General features: G+C 49.9%; 1 protein-coding gene across 5 annotated transcripts in view; it reads left to right on the forward strand.

The window, feature by feature from the left end:
- The window catches only part of LOC144724063 (arf-GAP with Rho-GAP domain, ANK repeat and PH domain-containing protein 1-like), a 115,654-nt gene that overhangs the window by 77,886 nt on the left and 13,262 nt on the right, over positions 1–24,506 (forward strand). For all 5 annotated transcript variants that reach the window (XM_078602910.1, XM_078602912.1, XM_078602913.1 and 2 more), the window contains 17 exons: positions 3,971–4,053; positions 7,801–7,901; positions 8,575–8,719; positions 11,059–11,201; positions 12,417–12,486; positions 13,869–13,992; positions 15,520–15,749; positions 16,971–17,077; positions 18,804–19,003; positions 19,725–19,810; positions 20,279–20,461; positions 20,884–21,058; positions 21,336–21,467; positions 21,665–21,809; positions 22,327–22,438; positions 22,830–23,073; positions 24,018–24,081. In XM_078602910.1, coding sequence (XP_078459036.1) covers positions 3,971–4,053; positions 7,801–7,901; positions 8,575–8,719; positions 11,059–11,201; positions 12,417–12,486; positions 13,869–13,992; positions 15,520–15,749; positions 16,971–17,077; positions 18,804–19,003; positions 19,725–19,810; positions 20,279–20,461; positions 20,884–21,058; positions 21,336–21,467; positions 21,665–21,809; positions 22,327–22,438; positions 22,830–23,073; positions 24,018–24,081 — 2,344 coding nt within the window. The remainder of the gene's footprint in view (positions 1–3,970; positions 4,054–7,800; positions 7,902–8,574; positions 8,720–11,058; positions 11,202–12,416; positions 12,487–13,868; positions 13,993–15,519; positions 15,750–16,970; positions 17,078–18,803; positions 19,004–19,724; positions 19,811–20,278; positions 20,462–20,883; positions 21,059–21,335; positions 21,468–21,664; positions 21,810–22,326; positions 22,439–22,829; positions 23,074–24,017; positions 24,082–24,506) is intronic.

Genomic DNA, 24,506 nt, shown 5'->3' on the forward strand with positions numbered 1-24,506 from the left:
TCTTCCTCTGTCCCATGGTCTGCGACCGTGCCCAACTCTCGTCCCCTAACCGAGCCCCCCCCCCCCCGTTCCGTCTAAACTCCTCCGTGGGTGGTCACTCTGCTTCTCCTCTCCTGTCCCCGGGGAACCGGATTGCCCCTCTGCCCATCCGAACTGCTGACTCCATCCCGTCCATAATAAAGGTGTTTGGTTTAGATCGCGTAAGAATAAATGTTGTGTCGTAACCCTCCACCACCCGACACGGCCAGTAAGGTTTGTCACGTAAACAACGCGCCAATTAGTAACTACTTCAGCCCACCGGTGTGTTATGAGTTTGTGAGAATATCCATTGGTTGAGCAATCTGCTGCACTTTCCATCGCAGATGTAGTGAGTTCCAGGGAGAGTAAATCCACAACATTTACAATTTGAGTAGTACGACGTTTCGCTGGTAATTACATCCAGCATCATTGCGCGATTTGCCAGAAAAGTGAAGCAATCCACCCGCTTCCGATCTTAAATAGAGCAAGATGACGTCATCACTGAATCCATCCGTTTGTTTTTGAGTCCAAGCCTAAGACCTTCCTCTTCTTCTCAGCCTCATATGACTGTGTCAATTGCATCTCATTTAAAAGTAGCATGTCTTAAGCGTCGCTTAAATCATGTTCTCCCGTCACCCTGCTCTCGCTAACTCTCCAATTTCACACGAACAACAAACATCCCTCATGGTTCTCCACGGGATGCCAACGTGCATTGTCGTCGCGCGGTTTTGTGCGGCCGTCTTGAGATGCGGCCTGTCACATTTTGACGCTTCAAACAGAACAAAATCTGGCTCGCACAAAAATGTGGATTCCAAGGAGAATTATGAAAATCGTCGGGTGTCGAAAGAGCAGTAAATTGAGGAGTATTAATAAAAAAAGAACAGAACACAGTCGCCCACTCGTAAAGGCTATGACGACGAGGATTGCTATGCGTTTGGGACAATAGGGCTTGTCAAACTTGAACGCTGCTGGAGCGATTGAGGGCAAGGGATGGAATGTGAGAGACTAAGAAGTTGGTGTCTGGGCGAGGCACCGAGGCAGCGCTTGTGGTTCACAAGGACAGACGAAGGAGTTGCGTCGTGCAAGGGACACGGGGCAGGAAGGGGTCCAAGACTGTCGATTCCCCACACGTTTGGGATGAACGCGTGGTGGCGATTGTATTAGGGCTGCCAGATTTCACCACTGGCTAACACACACATTAGATAACCCTTACACCTGGCTTTAAGCAGTACGTTTCTTCTTGAATGCAGCATAACAATTCTCAACGTGGTTATTTGTGTGGGCCCTCAGATGTTCTGCATTCCAGCTGCCCATTTTGAACAACGCACTTCAAGTATTCTTGGGTCTTTCGGTAAAGTCACGTAGATAGGTTCAAATAAAATAAATTAAAAATAACAGAAAACTACGACGTTTCGATCGCAACGCAAGCAGTCGTCTTCAGGAAAAAAGGCTAACACACACATTAGATAACCACTTTTTTCCTGAAGACGACCAATTGCGTTGCGATCGAAACGTCGTAGTTTTCTGTTATTTATTATTATTTTCATTGAACCTATCTACGTGACTTTACCGAAAGACCCAAGAATATGAATTCCTGCAGTCACGAAAGCGTTAAGTCAAGATTGCACTTTAAGTAAATGGGTATATATTTTTTAAAAGCTATTGTTTACAGATGATTTAAATAGGTCATGGAATTGACATGTGGGTTGTGGGTCTTTTGTGGCCAAACTGCCGTCTGTCTTCAAGCAAACACGAGCACAGACGTGCCTCTTGACTTTAACTGACCACCGAGGCATCTTGTGCTGTGCACCATCTGCTCAAGTGTGCCTTGGCTTATCTCGATGGTGAGCGGGAGTGCAGTGGTTAGCGGGCTGCGCTACGAACCCGACGACGCGGGTTCGATTCCCGCTCACCGTCAACACCAGTGACGATTATCTGAACTGGTCCTGGGCCTCCACTAGGTCGACTCAGCCTCAAATGAGTACTTCAGCAGATCACCGTTTGTCGAACAATCTGCAACGTTTAACAATCAGCTACTCCGTTCCACTGATATTTCAAACCAGCATCATTGGGCAATTTCCAGAAATTTACTTCTGAAGTGAAAATGTCCTCCTTGTATAGGTGACATGATGCCATCGGCACACCCACACAGATGAGCAGCAAATAGCAGGAAGTAATGTAATTGAAACAGGTGGACTTCTCCACAAATCTGGCTGTCGCCTGATGAAGCTAGTTGTAATTACTGCCGAAACGTCGTACTCAGATTGTAAAAGTTGTGGCTTGGCTCTCCAACACACCGGTGTGCTGTACTAGTGACGAATTGGCACGTTCTGTTGACGTGACAACCCTTACTAGTTGGCTGTGTCGGGTGGTAGCGAGTTTAACGACACATCTATATATTTACGCGATCTAACCCAAAAAACCTATTATGGAGGAACTAATACCTGGAGGATAATTTATTCACCTAAAGAACCATAATAATTACTGTTATCGGATAACCCATTTTAATCACAACTGAGTATATGGGGGGGGGGGGGGGGCTCTGTGTGATCCTATGGCAGTGGCTTCTCATGGTTGACACATGCAAGGAGTTAAATCGGTGTCCTCCCAACCCAATTCGCCTTTCCCGTTCTTTGCAGCCCAGCCCAGCGCCTCGGCTCCCCCCCCCCTCCCCGTGACCGTCGCACCGCCTGCACACTCGATAGCTGCACCAACTGCTTCGGCTGGTGCTTGCAGGCCGCCACCATTGGGCGAGCAGCTGTGTCCGCAGAATTTCGTCGGCGTGCGGTGCATCTGTCTGCCACGTCTCCCCGGGGTTGCGTTTGCGGTCGTCGGTGCCAGCGCGGAACGCTGGCAACGTGCGCGCTCAGCGGTGCCTCCGCAGGCCCGCGTCTCGGCTGGCTCTATCTGCGTTCACGATTGTCGAGCGGGGGAGAGCGTTTTTACTCTGCGGTAGCGGCGTTCCTTACCTTGAGCCCCCCGCTTAAGGGGCACATTCCTTTCCGTCTCGGTTAGCCTAATTCCAGCGGTTGAGAAAAACATTCAAATTGTTTGCGATGCGAGATTCCCCGTCGTTTATTCTTTTTTCATTCCACGCACGTGTTAAATATTTCAGCTGTGTGCGCGGAGCGACGGAGCGGGGACAGTCTGGGAATTCTTTAGTAATTGTTTTTTGGGTTTTTCGGACTGGCAGTTTTTTTGCAACCAGTTACCGCAACAAGTGTCATCGCGCCCCACTTGTTGTTGATGTAATTTACAAGGAGCTGGGTTTATAAAAAAAAACCTCAACGTTTATTAGTTTTTTACGCTTGAGAGGCTTTAAGCCGCTCCTGTCTGGTTTTCATCCTGCGTTTGCTGTCAGCATTGTGCAGCCTTGTAAACACTGTGAGCTCACATAAAACTCAAGTTATTGCCAACATCCTAGTCTCAGGCACAACTGTCGTGCCTATTTTCCACTGCACAACCGAGCCGCACTGGGGCCAGCCTGGCGCGGCTCAGAAGGCGCCAGATTGTGTTTTCCACTGCAGAACCCGAGCGATATTTGAACCCCTCCTGCGTCACTTAATGCAAGTTACATTCACGGGTTTGTTATACAATAATAAGTACATTACGGGAATTCCTTCCATTCAGTTGCAGATGCCTACACACATACCACGTACACGATATGGGTTTAATTGAGAAACTGAAAAATGTTTACGTCAGTGCGTTTGTCCGTGGGGATCCATTGATTGCGTGACGCAGATTTTAATTAGGGCAGAGAAATGCGTGGCGTTGCCATGCCATCTTCAATGGGTTGCCTCCCAATTTACATATCCTCATTTATCAACACGGCCATCGCAAGACGCCAAATTATTGGACGGCAGCGCTAGCACGCCCTGGGCTCTTGAGGCCCACATCTCTCCCACGCCGTGTCACGTGACCTTTCCCTTCTCCGTGACCCCCCCCCCCCCAGCTCGGGCGGGCAGAGTGAGGGCCTCCTCGGAAGAGCGTCTCTTCAACTCTCCGTCTCCCAAACATGATCTCCTCCCTGCACCGGTGAGTCGATGCGTCGATTTGGCCCGCGCGCTTTTACCCATGGTTTTTGGTGTTTGTTTTGCTTGCTCTCACCGTGCTGTTCGATTCCAAATTTCGCCACCGCATGTTGGAATTTGAGGTCCCACGGATTTACCTTCAGGTTTTCCTAGTCATGAAAAGAATAGAAAAGTTTAATGCAGCGTTTTGTTTCGTGGGGTTTTTGTTGTTTCGTGACGGCCATGCAGCCTGGGGAACTCGTGCCATTTCAGACATGCTGAGTAAAAAGAAACTCCCTGAGATTCTGGGTTTGAATCTGGGCCGACGTCAGGAATTGGTTCTCGTGTGTTGGTTTGTTTATGGTCTCAGTTTACGGGAACAGAAGACAGAATAAGAAACCTGCACATGCCAATAAATATATTAGAGTACAAGACACAAATGCAGCTATAAATGCTTCGCTGTCCCAATTAAAAGTTTCACCAGGAGGTGACTCGGTTATGGACAGGTCACAATGCTGAGCCAGCATCGCTGAGCCCTTAGTTCGAATCCCACGTTCCAAGCCGCCCATAATTAAACTGGTTTATCAAGTGTAGCAAGTGGATGGTGTCAGCCAACGGCTTCGCATTAAGGGCGGCATGACGTACACACGGGGTTCGTGTCCCAGTGTGCTCGCGAAAATGGCATCACCGTGTGATACAAAAAAAACTGTAAGCGATGAGTTCATGGCAAATTATACTCGCCTGTTGGACAGACGGATGATTCATAAATGATTCATAATGGTTTCCGTCACAAGGTGATCACGTTGTCATTCATGTTAAAGTTTTGAAACATTCTTCGAAGTGCAAAGCGCTTCCTTATTTCCACCCTCCCCCTGCCCCCTCATAAATGTTGCACGTATATTATTGACAACCAAACAAACGTGAGAAAACACTCTTGATACTATTATATTCATAGATCATCATGATATCGTTCGTTTAACCAAATCGTTGGTTTTTTTTAGAGACATTATTTTCTAGTGTTTTGTAGAAATTAAATAAGCCGACCTGTTTTAGTTTTTTTTACATTTTGAGGTCGCCCACAAGTTTTGCAGCCGATGACATCATTTCCTATGTGCCAAGTCAGTTGATTGACAAAAATTCTCACTTCATATTCGGTCTCCCCTTACTTTCCTCCCAGAGTCCATACAGACAGTCGCAGTTATTTGTGAGCTTTGTGAATTGCGTGTTTCTTGGGGAAGGTTTGCCGGATTATTTTAAACTAATAACCGCCACTTAGCCGACAACACATTTCCCAGTCACAACTCGCTTTTGGATTTCCTGGAAACCGTAGAGTTATTGAGCACAGACGTTTAGAATGAAGAAAATAATAATCAACGAAAACAAACTTCAATTGAAAACAACTCCTTCACGCGGCAACAATCGTCAAAAAAGATGGAAGGTAAAATATATATTTTGATCCAAGTATTTTTCAAAGTATGCTCGAATAACTGTCGTGACTAATTCGCCCCGAATGTTCCCGATATCAGAAACTAAGCAGCGCTGAGTCTGGCTTAATGCTTGGATGGGTGACTGCCTGTAAATATAAGTTTGTTTTTTAGCAGGTAAGGCCTCACTGAGCTATATAACTCTACGTAGCGCTTTTTCAGAAGCGACCTGGCCACAATTGTTAGCTCAACAAAGGGGCTTATCACGTGGAAGTTTATAACAGCCAAATACTCCAAAGAAATGTTTATAAATGTTGAGGGAAAAACCGGGAGACCCGAAGAAAAATCCACGAGATCACGGGGAGAGAAACACGCAAACTCCAAATATACAGCAAGCGTCAGGGTCGGGATCGAACCCACGACCTCCTGCTTACCAGACGAGGTAGCTAGCATCTAGCCATGGCGGCGCTCCCCGGTGGTGAGATGTTAACCGGCACCCCATCAGGTGTTGTAGGCTGGGACTGAAATTTGGCCGTGAAATCGCGGTTTTGTAATTAATTATTGAATCGCTCTGTTGAATCTATCCGTACGGAGCTTTTAGAGCTTGGTCCTTCCATGCATTGTTTTTTTTATCCTTTGGCTACTCCAGTTTCTTCCCACAGGATAAACGCTCGTAAATTGATTCAGTCAAACATCCCAACCGAGGAACCCCAACTGAAACAGTATATTGAGGTTCATTCGGACTGTCCTCGATAAAAGATAAACAGGGGACGTATTATGACATTTTCAATCGTAGTATATTCCCCATAATAGAGGTTGTTTTTGGGTTAGATCTGCGTACATTTAAATGTGTCGTTAAATAACGAAACAGGAGGATTTTTAAGAACGAAACAGGAGCCTGATGACGCTAGTTGTAATTATTGGCGAAACGTTGTACTCAAATTGTAAATGTTGTGGATTTAATCTCCAACGCACCGGTGTGCTGTGCTAGTAACGAATTGGCCACGTTCTGTTTACGTGACAAACCTTACTAATTGGTGGCGGGTTTAACGACACATTTATATTTATGCGACCTAACCCAAAACCCTCTATTATGGATAATATCGGTCGCAAAAGCTTCCTACATGTTAAACAGTATAGTCCACGATGTATATTGTCCTCCGTTTGCTTGTGCCGTGAACCCTGGCAAACGTGAGTTTTTTTCACCGGACCGTATCTAACATCAAGCGATGGGGTGATATTTGAACCGGTCATTCGGGGCTCCCCAAAACCAAGACACTTCTCTTGACCGACACAGCTTGGGGGAGGCCTTCATCCAGCAGCGGATTGGCACAGTACTCGGCTACAGAATACACGAGGGCCACCGTCGATGTCCGTAGCACTCAGGGTGCTGATGCTCCCCAGTTTGTGTTTGACAGTTTCTGGACCAGGTTGACCCCTTGTTTTGGTCTTGGCGGCTACCTTTTTTTCAGGTGGAACGTGGAACGTTAGCGTACGGTCCAGCTTCACTCCGAGATTGGTTGGCGTGGGGCAGTGTCGCATGGTGTTGCCGCAGAAGGTCACTTTTAGAGAGTCAAGATGAAACGCAGTGGCTGTTGTTTCGTGGGGATTTGGCTTGAGCCTCCTTTTCCGGCGTTTAGGTCCTGATTCGGAGTAGATTCGATGCCGCTGAGGCAATTAAAGCAGAGGTAGGGAGAGCAGAGGGGAGTTCTGAGTGTGGAGTTGCTGGCGTGTGTGTTACCTGCTGTATGACCGTGTGCATTGCCTGTGGCTCATCAATAAAGAGACCTTTGCTGAACACCGCATGAGCCGAATCCCTTCAATAAGATGAAATTGCTTCCACCTCAGGGCGACTAGATTATCCACTATAAGTTACAGATGATTGGAAAAAAATCCACGTGCATATAATAGGATTCTTCATTGTGAAAGATTGGGGCTGCGTTACCATATTTAGTGCCCACCAGTAGCCCAGTGTGTAATACATCATCTGCACCTAGTTTACACAACAAAGGCTCATTCCTAACAGCGTGCTTCAGCCGCACAGAACCTCACAAAAATAATATTCAGGGCCTACCTTGGCTCCTCCCACCCTCAATCAGTATATTTACAAAAACTGTTTCTTAGAATTTCTCTCACTTGATACAGCTATCGTGCTGTGACGGTTCCACCTGAAGACGGAAGCTTGTGTTGCCTCCGAAACGTCGTGATTTTATTTTTATTTTTTATTTTACTTTCATTAATTTTAATTTTTTACCTACGTGACTTTACCGAAAAAAACCTAAGAATACTTAAAAAATGTTTTGCCGAATCCGTCGGTCAATGCGCAACTCGTGTAACCTCTGGCCCAGGAAAAGGCAATGATGCGACCGGGGAACAGGCGGAGGAAGGAGCGGCAGGGCGACAGCTTGTTCAGCGACGACGAGGTTCAGGATGCCGACGACGACAGCAAGTAAGGAGGGCGAACGCACGCAACCTCCATCGATTTCCCTCTACCAAGTCCACACAAGCTGGCCTCCATCCGGCTCCTCCAGAGACCAATGCCGAGCCGCGCAGCTGTCAAAACTCCACCGCGCATGAGGGTTCCTCTTTTGTGTTTTTGTGGCAGGCAGCATAAGGCAACTAAGCATGTGCTTGCCGGTTACGTCATGAGCAGATTTGTGATGACGCATTGCTCTGTACTGTAATGTAATAGCGTGTGCCTGTACACGTGATTGATGAACTCCATTTTGGGGGGATGAATCATTGCATACAAAGTGAGCATAAATGTAATTAACGATGATGATGATGATGATGATGTTCATGCTGACATGGATGATGGGGGGACGATACCAGAATCGTGATCCTGCTTCGTGATATTTATCAACTCGCTTTGTAGGGGGTGTGGGTGATCATCACATCCCAAGGACCTTCATGACAATGATGAACATGAAAAGGTTTTAGGCCGACGTTGATTGTATTTGACGAGAGTGACCATGATGATTATGGTGGTGCCATAGACATTGGCGGCAATGAAGATGATTGCAATGACCATGGTCACAATGGTCACAATTATTGTGATGGGAATGACGACGACGATAAGAGTGATAATGGCCACGGTGAACTGTAACTCTTCTGTGGAACAGGACGTGGCTGGGCCTGCCTGACCGCTCCCCGTCGCACCTGTCCGTGCGTAGCGACACTCAGTCGCTCCTCTCCCTGTCCGACGACCACCTCCCCGGCTCACCGCGACACCGGGGCGGCGCCTCCGACGGGGAGACGGGCGTTCAGGTGAGCACGCAAACGGGGAGCGTGACGTCAATGCGAGTTTGTGGCCGGTACCATCGCGTGGTTGCCATGGGCCTAGTAGCTCGGAACGAAATCGGGCCTCCTGTCCAATTTCCCACGGCGCCTGAACCCCCCCCCCCGCCCCGCCCGGCCCATGGGGCCAGATGCAGTTGCACGTCCTGCACACTCTGTAGCTTTAAAGATGTAGGTGTGGCTAATCATGATTAAATTCACTCAGTTTGTTTTATACGTGTGGATAGCATATAAACAAGTTAGGACGACGTCACACACAAATCATTTGTCCACCTGTCTTGATGAGGGAGCAATGCTCCGGAAATGCTGCGGTGGTGTCGCACGTCGTCAGAGACGAACCCGACTTCATTCACACTGGGATGATGGTGTTGGCTGCAACCCGCTTGCACGCTTGTCAAGCCATCGACGTGTTTCATCAATGGGCCGTGTTTTCGAGAACTATAGATCATGAGATCCACATGATGCCTGGTGTGTATTCAGAGGATTTTGAAATTTCGACTGTGAAGCTGCCTAAATTTTGTCGCGTTGCCTATGAAGCGGGCTGCGGGGCTTTTTATCGTTTCTGAACGTTCTTGCACAGCGAGATGGCATGGCGCATTAAACCACTCACTCCATCTCCGCATCTAACCCGCCCGCGTTAAGTTGTGTAATTCCGTTCAATCGCCCATTTGCGACCAGAAGGACCTTTTAACATGGGTTGCGTCTTAACCGGGTTTTTTGGCTGGCACTGGTTAATCACACGGTGATGGTGCCTCCACGATGCGCAAGCTCACGGTGCCCCCTCCAGATTGCACCTATGCAGGGACAGCTCACCGAGTAGGCTGCCGCGTGTGCCATCGGTGTTCGTCTCTCTTGTATGTGGCCGTGGGTTGCGTCTGGAAGTAAAAAATAAAAATTCCTCCCACGCGTAAATAGCTTTGAAGCAAATTGGCCAAACATCCCGATCAGGACTGCTCACCCGCGGAATCAGGACTTGGTGACTCAGCGAGAGTTTCCTGTGTAACTACCGTCGCGCGAAAGGGTACACGGCGCACAAGAGCAAGAGCCTCGTTTATGCGGTCTGTTGAGCACGAAATGTAGCTTTTACGCGGGCCCAAACGCCCAAGAAATCTGTTGCCACCGGGGGCAGAGAGAGACGCGCGCTAAGTGAGTGCTTCACGGTCGAGTGAGCAAGCACTTGGCCTGTGCGTGGGCCTACCAGGGAGTGAGGGGGAGGAGGGAGTGTTCCGAATTTCCTTTTGAAGTATTAAACATTTCGTTGCGGTGATTTTCGCGAAGTTGTTATTTCGTATTGTACTTGTATTACAGTGGTGCCTTCGGTGTTGTCTCATGAGATGAAGTGTCCATTGCGAGCTCTCGTAGAGCTTCGGTGCACTGCCCTGTGTTAGAGAACGGCCCGTGGAAGTAGATATCACGTAACTACTTTTTAGTTTGTTTTCCTTCCCCCGCACCTCCAATTAGCACGGTTGGCTAGATGATCCTTGAGCCAGTACCCCGGGGTACCATATAATACAAAATGGCCGAGGCAATTAAATATTTTATTTCTGGGACACTATTTTTTCCAGGGGTGTACTTAACTCCGCGACTGGGGTACAAATCAATCCGAAATCAGTGCCAATCCGCGATGTCGAAACGCAGCGAGGACGATTGCGCTGAAACCCTGAACGCTCGTACGCACCGTAGCGGTGCATCGTGTACAGCTCGTCGAGATAAGTCGATGGCCGCATCGCCGACCATCAACAGACTAAAAATTACTGCATCACGGACATTATATGAGAGCCCGGGTACTATGGTACCCCGGGGTACCGCCATAAGGTTCATATATATCGCGAAAGAAGTTCAATGCACATACGTACGTCAACACTTCATCTCATCACTTACTTTTTCTTTCTCTCGATGCAGTCGTGTAGAGTTCTAGATGCGATTCGCGGATAGCCAAAAATGACGGATAGCAAGTTCGCGAACAAAAAGGGAACACTGTACATGGAGCCGATGTCAGCCCGCACGCGTGCTTGTCAATGGGGACCGGTTAATTCCTCTCCCTCATTCTTTGCTTATTCCGCTCGGACGTAGCTGTCCAGGGAAATCTGCAAGTCTTTCCTGCACATTAAAAGTCCTGACCTTGGGTCAGTTGCGTATTAATAACGCTGCGCTCAAGGCAACTCCTTCACATTCAGTTCTCCCCTCTTCTGGCATCCTCAGATGTTCTCCCGCCCGTGATGTGTCCCGTTATATTTGTGCCTCGGTGACCTCGGTCCGCGTCACCCCAACGGTTTTTGTTTGTTGGTATTTTGTTTGGCTGCTCGCAGGGAAACGGCACGGCCGGGTCGTCCCCGTGCTTCCGCGTGCCGAATAGCGGCAGCGCCGGCTGGTTCCATTTCTCGGCGCCGGACCTTGCCGGCCCCGTGCCGCTCTCCAAGGCCGGCTGGCTCGACAAGCAGCCGCCCGGATCGTGAGTGCCGCTCAACAACGTGCTTGTGTTGTGGTTCTAGATTTGAAGCTTTCGTGACTGCAAGGATTCATACTCTTAGGTTTTTTTCGGTAAAGTCACGTAGGTAAAAATAACAAAATAAATAATAATAAATATTAATAGAAATAAAATAATAAATCACGACGTTTCGGAGGCAACACAAGTCTCCGTCATCAGGTGGGACCGTCACAGCTAAATTTACTGTATCAAATTCATTAGGTATCAAATTCATCAGGTGGGACCGTCACAGCTAAATTTACTGTATCAGTAAAAAAATGTAGCTGTGACGGTCCCACCTGATGAATTTACTGTATCAGTAAATTTAGCTGTGACGGTCCCACCTGATGACGGAGACTTGTGTTGGCTCCGAAACGTCGTGATTTATTATTTTATTTCTATTAATTTTTTTATAATTTATTTTTATTTTTACCTACCTTGTTTTCGTTGTCGTCGTTGCTGTTGTAGAGGAGCGGCGGTGCAGCGGTGAGCGCACTGCGCTAAGAACCCAGCAGCCCGAGTTCGATTCCCGATCACGGCCAACACCGGTGACGATTATCTGAACCGGTTCTGGGTCTTCCCTAGGTCGACTCAGCTTCAAATGAGTACCTGGTGCGGTGTGTAAACATCGCCACTGGGGAGAGAAAGGCGGTCGGGCGTGGTGCTGGCCACCCACCCCCTCGTGTGCCATGCCGGCCTTCATAGGCGCTCGCTAACAGCACTTGCCCCAACAGTCTGTTAAAGCTACACGGGGGATCTTTGTCTTTGTTTATATATACCCTGGCCGGTTTACCTCAATGTGCAATGATTACCTTAAATGTGCGCAACGCTTTCTCTCGCAGCATGTTACTGTGAATGTTTTGAATTTAATATCAACATTGAACAAGACCCGCCATCTTGTTGAATATCGGTAAATATTCGTGAGGTAAATTGTTTTCACATCTCCCGCAATGCGGTCGGTGCGCTCTGATTTCGCTTTGAATTTTTTCTCGCGGTCTTTTATTTGGTTTTACTCGAGGTCGTCGTTTTGGTGACCGAGGTCACCTCTCAAGGTCACCTCTCGAGGTCACCTTTCGCAGATTGAGACTTTCCCGACCTCTTAGGAGTTCTAACCTGGTGAAACAAAATAAACTAAAGTTGTTGTCGTCAGCCGGCTACTTCACACTGCTCGGCAATTCTTCCCTCGCTGTTATTTCACAGTGGATACCGATTCCAGCGGCGCTGGGTCAAGTTCGAGGGCGATTACCTGACGTACTACAACAACGAGAAGGTGAGACGCTGCAACATCGCCGCTGCATTCAAAACATTTATAGACTGTGCATTGGAAGTGGCCGATGTTTAAATGTTAAATTTTTTTCACTGACTAGCTTCAAACCCAGAACACGCAGATACGGGCAAGAGCTAATTACTTGCTGGATTCCCTCCACCCGTTTAATGAAGAGGTGACTCGGAGTTGACAAATGTGATGCCGTGCAGGCAGGTGCAAGTTCATCAAACTCGCTTTACTTCCTCATCCCTTGTGCATATTCCTTAGTGTGTGCGGAACTTAGAGGTGGCTTGGTGTCTCAGAAGTCGGGAGACACTGCGCTGATACCACCGACGCCGTGGGTTCGATTCTGGGTGCCTTTTGCCCCGCGATTAAATCTAATTCTCGGGTGTAGAGGGTTGATGGTCTCAGCTCGCTTACAAATGATTGCATATGAAGCTGTTTTATATATAGATATATTTGTAATTCCACAGAGTCAGTAGATGTATTTATATGGTTTGTGCGGTCACATAGCCTCGCTGTCACGCGTTCGCCACTCGACGCGGAAGTTTACGGTTCGAAATCTCGCGGCCAACCTGGTAACAGTCTTCCTGGTTCTTTCGGTAAAGTCACGTAGAATGGAAATAATAAAATAATAAAAATAAAACATAATTAAAAAATTCTCACGACGTTTCGGCCACAACGCAAGCAGCCGTCCTCAGGTGAAGAACAGGTCTGTCGAGGAGACAGAGTCTGAATGACTCTGTTCTCCACCTGAGGACGGCTGCTTGCGTTGTGGCCGAAACGTCGTGAGAATTTTTTTGTTATGTTTTATTTTTATTATTTCCATTCTACGTGACTTTACCGAAAGAACCAAGAAGATGAATCCCTGCAGTCACGAAAGCTTTAAATTGAAACTGGTAACAGTCGTTATACACCACACGCCGCCTGATTCACGGCAGACGCTAACAATCGCCTGACCTCATTCGCAAGAGCAGACCGTTGTGTGGTGGCGTCAGGGTCTAAATTTGCCACATTTGTAAATTATATGCATGTTACTCAATTACGATTATTCATAACAATCATTGCCCCGCCTCCCCCCACTGTAGACTATTTCCCCAGCTCACTCTTGCAATCCTGGTCTCCTCATCATCACTTCTGCGGCCACTAGAGGCGCTGACCGTTCACGGCGATGTTTTAAAAACAAAAATCATTGTCGAATCGAATGACAACCCTGAATGGTGGCAATTTACCGCACCCCCCAGTAGAAGAGGAATCTTTCCACGCCTTAATTGTTGCAATGCACCTCCGATGAGCACGGTTGGCTACGTACGATGCGAAATAAATTCAAAATACATCATGCAAACCGCGCGTTCTCGCGGCCCGTGCTTGGCTGCATGCTCCAGGAAGTTTACTCCAAGGGCGTGATCCACATTTCCGCCATCCTCCGGGTGGACTCCACGTCGTCCGACGCCAAGTTCGAAGTGCGCACGCCTCACCGGACGTTCACCTTCCGGGCCGACACGGAAGGCAAGTGCCCGATCGGAGGTCCGGGGTCGGCCGTTTTGGGCCCTCGGGGTCGTTGGCGGCAGCGTTGGCACGGCGCCGCGGCTGACCTGACATCGCCTCTCGCACTTTGGAGCCTGTGTGCGCAATGTGAAACTGGGCAGGCAGGCAGACAGGCAGACAGGCAGGCAAGCGGTGCACAGCCTTACTAAAGAGCGTACTCCTTGCCGTGATGTACACCACATCGGGCAACACAGCTACGCCGCACCTATTAAACTTAATGATTACACTATTGTTATTTTACCAGTTAAGGCCCAGTGAGCTGCATTGCTCTTTTTCAGAAGAGGGCCTGGCCATAAATGATAGCTCACCGAAGTGGCTTATCACGTGGGATTTTCTAGCCGCCAAATACTCAAAACGCGTGTTCTTGAGACCAGCGGAGGCACGGCATCTCACGTTAAACTGTCGTTAATTGTCGTTTGGTGTTTTTTTCTCAGCAAACCAGAATGTTAAAAAGCAAGACATTTTATTCATAATCAACGTTTTTGGGTTTAGATCGCGTTATTTAAAAATGTGTCGTAACCCTCCACCACCCGACACGGCCAATCAGTAAAAAAGTGTCACGTTGACAAAAGACAAATAGTTCACTGCTTTAGCCCACCGGTGTGTTGAAGCGTGAAACCACAACATTTACAATTTGAGTACGACGTTTCGCTGGTAATTGCATCCAGCATCATCGGGCAATTCGCCAGAATACTATATTATGTTTGTCAATTTTTGTTGTTGCTTTTTACCATTCCAGGGGTTTTGATATAAAAAAAGGAATCTATTGACGTATTTTGTCCACGTGAAAACTTTGACCACGAGACAACTTTGACCACGTGACAAAACTTTGATTTGATTGCCTCTGTCGGGTGGTGGAGGGTGTGTCTGAACATTTGCATTGTACCTGCACGATGACCTAACCCAGAGGTAACTATGAATCGTAACATTGGTTGTGAAAGACTACGTGTGAAATTAATCCCGAGCAGAATATAATTGTGATGCCCTGTCTTTATCCGGGAGGGTTCTATCCTATGATGTTCGGTAATGTGTAAGGAAATCAGGGTGCAAGGAGAAAACCCATACAGTCGAGGGGAAAAAAAATCCTCAGTTTCGTACAAATAGATGAAAGAACCTGATGCTGTGCTGCCTTCTCTTATCTAAAAAATGGTTGCAGGTTTCCATGAGGTAATTGCGTACAACGAATATGAACTGAGAATAAGCTAAATATTAGACATGTTAGTTGATGCATGCACCGTGATCATGACCACCGGATGACTCCTTACGATTTTGCCTGTGATGAAGCGGTCACAAATGGTGACCTTTGTCAATACAAATATTGGGGTTTAATATATTGCTCCTGCTCGTGCGTTTGTGTGCGTGCGCGTGCGTGGCCTGTCTGCTCTGTGTGTGTGTGTGTGCCCGTGTGTTGGTGCGTCCATCCGTGTGTGCGCTGGTGCGTGCGTTGGTGCGTGCGTTGGTGCGTGCTTGCCTGCGTGCGCGTCACAGCTGAGAAGTGCGAGTGGGTGTCGGTGCTGCAGAGGGCGGCCCGCGAGCGCCGAGAACTCGGGGCGGCGTCGCCCGCGCCGCCCTCCGTCTCCGCCGCGTCCCCCGTGGCGACGTCGCCCTACCGGCCGCCACCGTGCGAGCGCTCCGGCTTCCTGGAGCTCAAGGGTTGCCGCCAGGCCCTCTTCGTGGCCGTAGCCGGAGAGAGGACGTGGCTCTACAAGAACCGGCAGGCGAGTCCCGTCCCCCGTCCCCCCGCCGCCCCCCCTAGAGGATCGGCGCAGCTGTCCCCACCGGTGGCGCTGGGGATGGGGGGGGGAAGTCGCGCGAAAAAATAAACTCGGGAACGACAAAACAATGACACGCTGCGACGAAAACAACGATGCGGTCACTTGGGCGACAGCGGAAACGGGCCGTGTTTGTCGTGGAAATATGTTTTACGTCAATAATAATTTGAGTGTGACTTCTCTTGTTTTAGCGTCGACATGAAGGGGGGGGGGGGCGCCGCTAGCCAGATCCTGTTATCCGCAACAAATAACTCCTGATATCTGCACGGTGATCAGCAAATCGACACGGACGATGGAGTGAATTTGCTGTCTCTTCAACAGTACCCGCATTTGCGCGCCAAAAAATGCAGACAATAGGATGGATTTAGAACATTTGGGATACCACTGCAAGGTGGCTTTCATCCGTGGATAACCAAGGACGTGATGCATTATGGAGACCGCTTGAAGGGATGGCCAGAAGTAGTTCTGTGACATCGCCTTCGGCGGGCCTTCCTCTGCTACACGGGTTGATGCGCCGCCACTTTGTGAGAGGTCCCAGTGATATCACGACAGGACACGGAGAGCTCAATATGAACAAGACCGGCCCATGACCAAATAACCTGCAATGTTTCCCGCTGTCGTCAGATCCTGATAGCTAGGCGGGATTAGGGTTAGGGCAGTGCTTGGATGACCGGCCGCCTTGCACGAAACAGGCTTTTGCGGGACTACATGAGAGCCAGCAGAGGGCATTGCACCAGATTCCATTGTTGCACTGTTAGATGCTTTCACGTTTAAGCCACCCACCTTCAACAAATATGCTCAAATATCCCCCACGACCGGTGTGAGATAATATTATTTTAGACCCTGGGGCCAAAATGTTACTTGTTATTTTAACCCCAAGGTACAAATTCTGTTGCAAAAATATGCTTTCCGCCCACCTACCCTTGGGGTCAAAATGAGGGTTAGGGTTCTCTACCTCCGTGGTCGGAATTAGGCCGAGCGGTTAAAGTACCACAGGTTTCAAATAATACATCGTATTCTAAGCCCCTGGATTCAGAATTCTACGGCCGTCAAAATCCTGTCTTACACCGGCATGGTGTAAGGAAGGCCCTCATCTGGGCAAATCCTCCTTTCCGCTCACGCCTAAAAGATCGCGGGCATACGCTGCCCGCTTTTCCCTCGCAACAGGACTTCCACACGGGGGTGGGCATCACGGCGATCGACATGAACGTGGCGACGGTCAAAGACGTCGATCGGCGCTCCTTCGAGCTCACCACGCCCTACAAGACCTTCATGTGAGTCTCGCTCACGGCCGAGTAGTTAGCGTGGTTCGCCGCTTGTTTGCGGTTGGATTGTGTACAGCGCGAAAGAAGTTCGGCGTACATATACGTACGTTTGTGTTTCGGGCCCAGCAGCCGCCCTCGTCAATACTCTGCGGCGTGTGTTTGCTAAAAATGCGCGCCTGTCTGCTGCTTTACGTTCACATTGGCCGTTAAAGGTTCCTTGCCGTTTATTCGTAAAAGATTAGGCTGCGTGCGCAAGCATCGCGGCCCTCATTCGAAAATTGCTGTTGTTGCAAATGACCCAAGTGGGTAGCAATCCAACTTCTCTGGCTTCTGTATATGCTGTGAGGAAGAGCAACTGCTGAAACGTCTCCTCTTATCTACTTTTCCATTTCAGGCCACTATTTTCTTGACAAGTGTGCTGACGTGTTTTGTTGTAATCGGGGAGGGCTACTTAGCAACATCGCCACCCCCGCAGACTGCATCCCTTTGTGATAGCCTCCTGCGATAAGAATGGTGTCACTACCAAATGTACTTCTTTTTCAGGAGGGTTCTGCTGCTGCGTTGGGTTTTATATTTTAAAATGTTTTCAGCCAATTACGTAAGAAGTTTTTTAAAAAATTCCGCACCTCCGATCAGCACGGTTGGCTACGTACGGTGCGAAAGAAGTTCAACGTACATATGCATGTACAATAAATGGTGGTTGTTTATTACACATGTGGGGAGGTAACCGGAGCACCCGGAGTAAACTCACGCGTGCGAGCGGGCAACACTCTGTCCCCGAACAGGCGGAATCAGATGGCGATTAGTCCACTTGCTGTACTGCCTTCTCCTGGAGAGCCAGGGCGTAGCACCTCGGTGCTCACAGGAAGGGAGTTTCACAACATTTGTGAGATGATCCGCCAACCCTCGCTGGCTCCACAGTGCTGGATTACGGGCGTACACCACCGGGACGTAAATTAGTTGGTGTTGTCCATCTGTTCGTACCGGAGGTGGGGGAAACAATATCTTTCTTACAGATGATTTGATACTAAACTAAAAATTTTTTTTTTTAATAGATAAGACCCACTGAGCTACATAGCTCTTTTTCAGAAGCGACCTGGCCACAAATGATAGCCCAATGAAGTGGCTTATCATGTGTAAATTTATAGGAGCCCAATACTCTAAACGCATGTTTCTAAATGTGGAGGGAATAATCCACACGGCCACGGGGAGAGAAACACGAAAACTCCCATATACAGGCGTCATGGTCGGAATCGAACCCACGACCTCTTGTATACCAGGCGAGGGAGATAACATCTCGCCACCACAGTGACACCTAGAGCACAACACGCTGTGGCTATTCGGGACATGACCCCGACGGATCTTTTTTTTTAACAACGATCAGCCTCTACGTAAACGCTTAGCACCGAGATTAAACCGAGTTCTCGAGTGTAGAGGGTTGATGGTCTCAGCTAGCTTACAAATGATTGCATATGAAGCTGTTTTATATATAAATACATTTGTAATTCCACAGAGTCAATACATTTATTTATATGGTTTGTGCGGTCACATAGCCTCGCAGTCACGCGTTTGCCACTCTTCGCAGAAGTTTACGGTTCGAAATCTCGCGGCCAACCTGGTGACAGTCGTTATACACCGCACGCCGCCTGATTCAAGGCAGACGCTAACAATCCCCTGACCTCATTCACAAGAGCAGACCGACTAACAGAAACGTGACGCGATGGTACCGACGTAGCTTCACGGTGGACGTGGAGGCGGACAAGGAGGAGTGGATGGAGGCGCTACGCGAGAGCACCGCCGAGGCCCTGTCGACCCACGACATCGCCGACCGCATCTGGGCCCTCCCGGCAAACCGCCTCTGCGCCGACTGCGGCGCCGCCAAGCCCGCGTGGGCCTCCATCAACCTGTGCGTCGTCATCTGCAAGCTGTGCGCGGGTGAGCACGCGCGCGGGCAGCGGAGAGGCGTTGCGATCGCGCGAGGAATCATGCAGCTGTGAGGGGCAGGGGGGCAGCGGTGGAGGGCGATGTTTGGTTTTGGGACGTATCATCGGTTGAGTGATTCAGCCCCTCCGGCAGTTCGATGGAGCATTGTTATTAAATTGACTTTCTAACCCGCCCATACTTGACATCCGTGAAAAAGAGCTTCATAGCTCATCGGATTCCTCGAGTATAAATAAAGATTCTGATGTAATCTGAAGGTTCAGGTGACTGCATAATGATGGTGGAAGAGCCACCATCATTGTAACATTAAAGCTAGAACAGCCTGATTAAACTGGAGGACTGTTGTCACCTGATCGGAGGGGCAGTGGGGGAGGTCACAGTACTGTTTGGGACATCACTCACCGCTGATGCTTTGCTTGGTCAGGAATCAAATGGAATCGAACCCGGGTCGCCGGATTCGTAGCGCAGTGTGTGAACTAATCTACCTCTTTAGAGCAAGGCTAAATACATTATTTAGGATGCGCAAAGAAGAAGGTCCATTGCCCGAAATGTTGCCTGTTATATATATTCATTAATGATTATGGATATATTGATATTTAATGTTAAATAAGCGTCGTGTGTATTCATTACAACCCCCTGCCCGCTGTTCAAGGTGAGCAGCACTATTGGAAGTGGAGTTGCCTGACAGTGCACCTGCCCCTCTCTCCTCCCGCAGGCCAGCACCGAGCCTTGGGGCCTAACATCTCCAAGGTGCGGAGCCTCAAAATGGACAAGAAGATCTGGACGGACGATTTGATCGAGGCAAGCGTGGTTGTCTTCTAACTTGATTTTGTAATAATCTTCACCGTATTGTTCTGTTTCTCATACATGGAAGCGATCGTGACTGACTTGATCGATTATGTCAATTATATGTATACTTTAGAAGGGTTATAATTTACCGCACACACAAAAAAACACATCATGTAAAAAAATATTTTAAATTTGGTTAGGTATTGAATTTATCTTTATCCTGCTCCAAGAATTTTCTAGACAGACGAACGGACAGAGCAAATCCATCCTCGAGTCTGAGCCAGTTTTGCAACGGACTGTAAATTGTTATTCCAAAGAGCTTAGTGTGCGTGCTCTGCTCGCGTGCGTGATGGACCTGACTCACACACGTGTGCACCAACAAATGTTCAGGCTTACCAACTCATCAATACTGTGTCGACTTCGTTTGAAAAGTGTAAAAACATTGTTCCCTGCCCCCGCCGCTGCGCTGTGCCACCACAGCTCTTTGTCCAAATCGGGAACGAGCGGGTGAACGAGTTCTGGGCTGCGAACGTCCCTCCCAGCGAGGAGATCGACCCCGCCTCGATGCCCAATGAGCGCCGGGAATTCGTCGTCGCCAAGTACCGCAGCGGGAAATACCGGCGCTACCACGAGTTCTTCGGGGACCAGGCCGAGCTCAACCGGGTGAGCGGAGCTCGCTCCACAGAGCCAAGTGGAACGTGGCCGAGATTGCGTGACGATCACCTGCTCCGTCGTCGTCATCGTACAACTATTTCATATATTTAACGGTGTCATTGACCTTAGACTTCCAAGAGCAGAGGGTAATAGATTGCTGAGAATAATGACATTTAAATAAATCAATGATGATTATATGATGATAAAGAGGTGGGCAGCAGAGGGCGGTGATGATGATGATGATCATTCAAATCATCATCACTGCCTTCTGCTGTTCACCAGTGATAATGATGATCATCATCATTATCACTGCCCTCTGCTGCCCACCACGTAGCCCGATATCCAAGTTGCCTGCACGAGCATCAAGGCCGGTGACCTGTGAACTCGCCGCGACGGGACCTCTGTGGGTTTGACGCGTGGCGGGCCCGCAGGCGCTGTGCTCGGCGGTGGTGACCTCGGAAGTGCTGGAGAGCATGGCGCTGGTGTTCTGCGGCGCCGACGTCACCGGCGCTCCGGGGTGCAGCCCGGACGACGACCCGCTCCTCCTGGCCGAGCAGGCCGGCCAGAAGCTCCAGCTGCAGATGCTGCTGCACAACCGTAACCTGGGTGCGCACGCACACAGACAAAGACAAAGATCACCCATATAGCCTTAACGGACTTTTGGGGCAAGTGCTGTTAGCAAGCACCTATGAAGGTCGGCCCGCCACACTAGGAGGTGGGTGGCCAACCCCACGCCCGGCCGGGAAACCTGTAAATCTATATATATATACTGCTGATGGTTTTGTCACGGGTGTTATAATCCCGCTTAGCTGGGCACACGCCTCCTCTCAGCTACTGCCATTGTTGACTTAGTGTTTGCGCGCTGCCCCCTGCCGCCCTGCAGACACGAACAAGCCGGAGCCCGTCGTTGGCAACCGCTCCATCGCGCACACCTCCGGGACTCCCTTCTGCACGGGATACCTGCACAAGGCGTCGACTTCCAGCAAGGCCGTGACGGAGCCGCGCGCCAGGGACGGTGAGGAAACTGGGGGCCGGTGGCCGCGAGCCGGCGTTTCGCTGCTCGTTTGGAGACTGTTTCGCGGTTCGAACCACCCAGGTGACCACCCTGCTTAGCACAAGGAGTGCGCGCCGTCCGCTTCGCAGTGGACGTTCAAGCGCTCTTTGTGACGGTCGTGACGCGTTTCCCGTGCCGTGTCGTCGGCGCGCGCGCAGACTTCAGCCGCCGGCGCTGCGTCCTCGAGGCCGGGGTCCTCAGCTACTTCGACAGCGACCGCAGCGTGGCGCCCAGCGGCAAGATCGACCTTCAGACCCTGAGCTGCCTCGCGCTCACCTCCCCCGACTCGGACGTGCGGCACGGGTGAGCCAGCGACGACCCGGGCACGGCGGGTGCCACCTCCGTTCAGGTCGCCCGTTCGCCGATTGCCCTTAGAATGTCCCGATGCAGGAGGCTCCTGAAAGAGAATACTGAGAGAGCCAGTGATGCCCTGCAGCTAAGGTTGTGCGCCTCGTCAATGTGATCAAACTCTATCTAATTTTGAGTGTTCGGTTTTGTTGCTATTGCTCGTTTTGGAAACTGGCCAAATTGGTCAAAGGGTTACTGAAAACACCTCGATCGAAAACCAGGCACCAACTGGATAAGCTTTCTCGACCGAGGAGCTGACGTCATACGCCATGCGCATGCCTCAACCCCCCCCCCACGTGACGTCATTACGCGTGACGTCATCTCGACTCTTTACGCGGCTCCAGCGGTAACGCGATTACCACCGGTTAAATCCTTCCGAGGACAAAACGCACGGTTGGAAAACGTTGCGGAACTCGTGCGTGCGCGCAGTGGTGTCGAGCTTTGCGCGCCCCACGGCCGGTCTGCCCTGCAGGTTCCCGTACACGATGGAGCTGTACGCGCGGCAGGGCGACTCCGAGAAGGTCTACCTCTTCGGCACGGACAGCGAGGAGATGAACAAGGAGTGGAGCACGGCCGTCATGCAGGTTCGTCGCCCCAGGCCCGGCCGAGTGAAGTCCTTCCCGGGGCCCCCGGGGCCTCCCGTGGCACCGTCAGACAGACCGCCCACCCCCCTGAGATGGCCAGATGGCCAGGGTCGGAGAGGCTAACCGATCTTGGATTTGAACTTTGGTTTCAGTCGCACGTTATTAAACCATGCTCTCAAGTGCAATGAGTTGACATCCTACTACTCCGTCCCATCCCATCCTCTACGCCCCCAGTCTCTACCGTCCCTCTTTGTGCCTCCCTCGCCCTGTGGCCAGTCTCAGGCCTTACCTGGTAAAATATGAAATAAAAATCATAGTTGGTAAATATATACACACACACACACGATGTAGCGTCGTCAACACGGAGAGTCGCCGTGCGTGTCGCGAGCAGGCGTTCGTTTCGGCGGCGGAGCTGGGCTCCGGCGGGCTCATGCCACTGGGCTTGGAGCGCGTGGGCCGCGCCAGCCTGCGGGATGGCTGCGCTCGCGAGGCTCGTCAGGGCTGGCTGGCGCTCGCCGGCCCCTGCCTGCACTTCCGCGCCGAGCCCACGCTCGGCGACGGAAAGACGACGGCGCTGGCGCCGCTGCGGCCATCGCCCGTCGAGACGCTGCAGCTCAACAAGCTCCAGGAGCTGGGTGAGCGCTCGCTGCCCCGGTCACGCAAAACGGTTCATCACCAACCACCGTCGCCATCACCGCAATTATCGCCATCACCACCATCATCGCTATCATCATCATCACCATCATCATCATCATTGATCGATTGATTGGTGATTTCGAAAAGTGTATTGGTTTAGCCATGTTTGTTTGTTGTGGTGCGGAGTTGGACTGATGGCCTTAATCTAAGTTGTCTTGTGTTTATTGTTGGTTGTTTGACTTGCATCCCACTTGGATTTTTGCACACAGCGTTGGTGTACGGTGATTTTTTTTCAGCAATATTTTGCTGTCTTTTCTTGGATTTTCTGTTTGCACTCAGTCACATATTCACTTTAAGATGTTTTTTTGTTCATGTTTTTGTTTTTTGTTTGTTGCGGTTGCACCCGATTCAAGAGCCGAATGGCTCACAGGGCTATACCTAATACATGAACTTGAACTTGAACACGGAGCATGTAAAAACACATCTGACTAGTTAGAATGGTTTCTCGCAATGAAGTTACGTTTGTAATGTCGTCTCCAATTCCATCCCGAGGGCCCCATCCAAGATGCCTCATAAAGGATATCATCATCTTGGGGCGTGATCGTGCAAAAGCCATCGTGTGCATTGGAGGCAAGGGTCGGTGGGTTACATAGATGTGTGAGATGGTACTGCCACAAGTGGATCTGGGAACCCATCTATGCGGACATTTGAGTGTTATCTCATACACAAGCAAAACACTCATTATGGGAATTGGACCAAATATTCCAAATTAGGACCATTTCTGGAAAAGGGTGTTGGGGCTCGGTGAAATAAATAATTATAAATGTATTATATATTGCTCCGTATTGCTCCCTTGACTATATATATTAAAAAAACATTTGTGCTTTGTGTGTATGTTTAACAATATACATTTTGAACCCCTTTGTCTTCCCGCCACCACCAGGCTTGGCCAACCCCGCGGAACGCAATGGCCAAAAGGAGGTTTTACTTCTGCGGGAAAAAAGACGGTAGGGCGCTGTGCTGTTGATGTCAGCCTGCTTCACCGCCCACACGTTTGGTATTGACACCGACACGGGGTGTCAGCGATGAAGCGTCGCGAAGCAAACACGTCTGCTCGTATCTCACCACCGCCGTCGTCATCCTCAGCCGCGATCGACCCGTTGCTGGGTCAAGGCCGCTCCACGTGGGGCTTCTCCATACACCCCCTGTTTCCTCCCACAACCCATTAATTGGAATTTGTCTAAACATCCCAATGCCGAGGTAAAGGCGCAGCCCTGCAATTGCTGGTTCACGCCACTTCTGGCGGAAGAGCCTCCGCTGGACGGAGCTCTTCTACGCTGGTTTACACTTCTTGGAAGAGTTGAGATTACCCACATTTTACCCCACCACACCCGACCTCGCCAATGGGTTGTGCCCATTTTGTACCGCTGGG

Source organism: Lampetra planeri, chromosome 19, assembly GCF_965212315.1.
Source record: "Lampetra planeri chromosome 19, kcLamPlan1.2.h2, whole genome shotgun sequence".
NCBI classification, from domain to species: domain Eukaryota; kingdom Metazoa; phylum Chordata; class Hyperoartia; order Petromyzontiformes; family Petromyzontidae; genus Lampetra; species Lampetra planeri.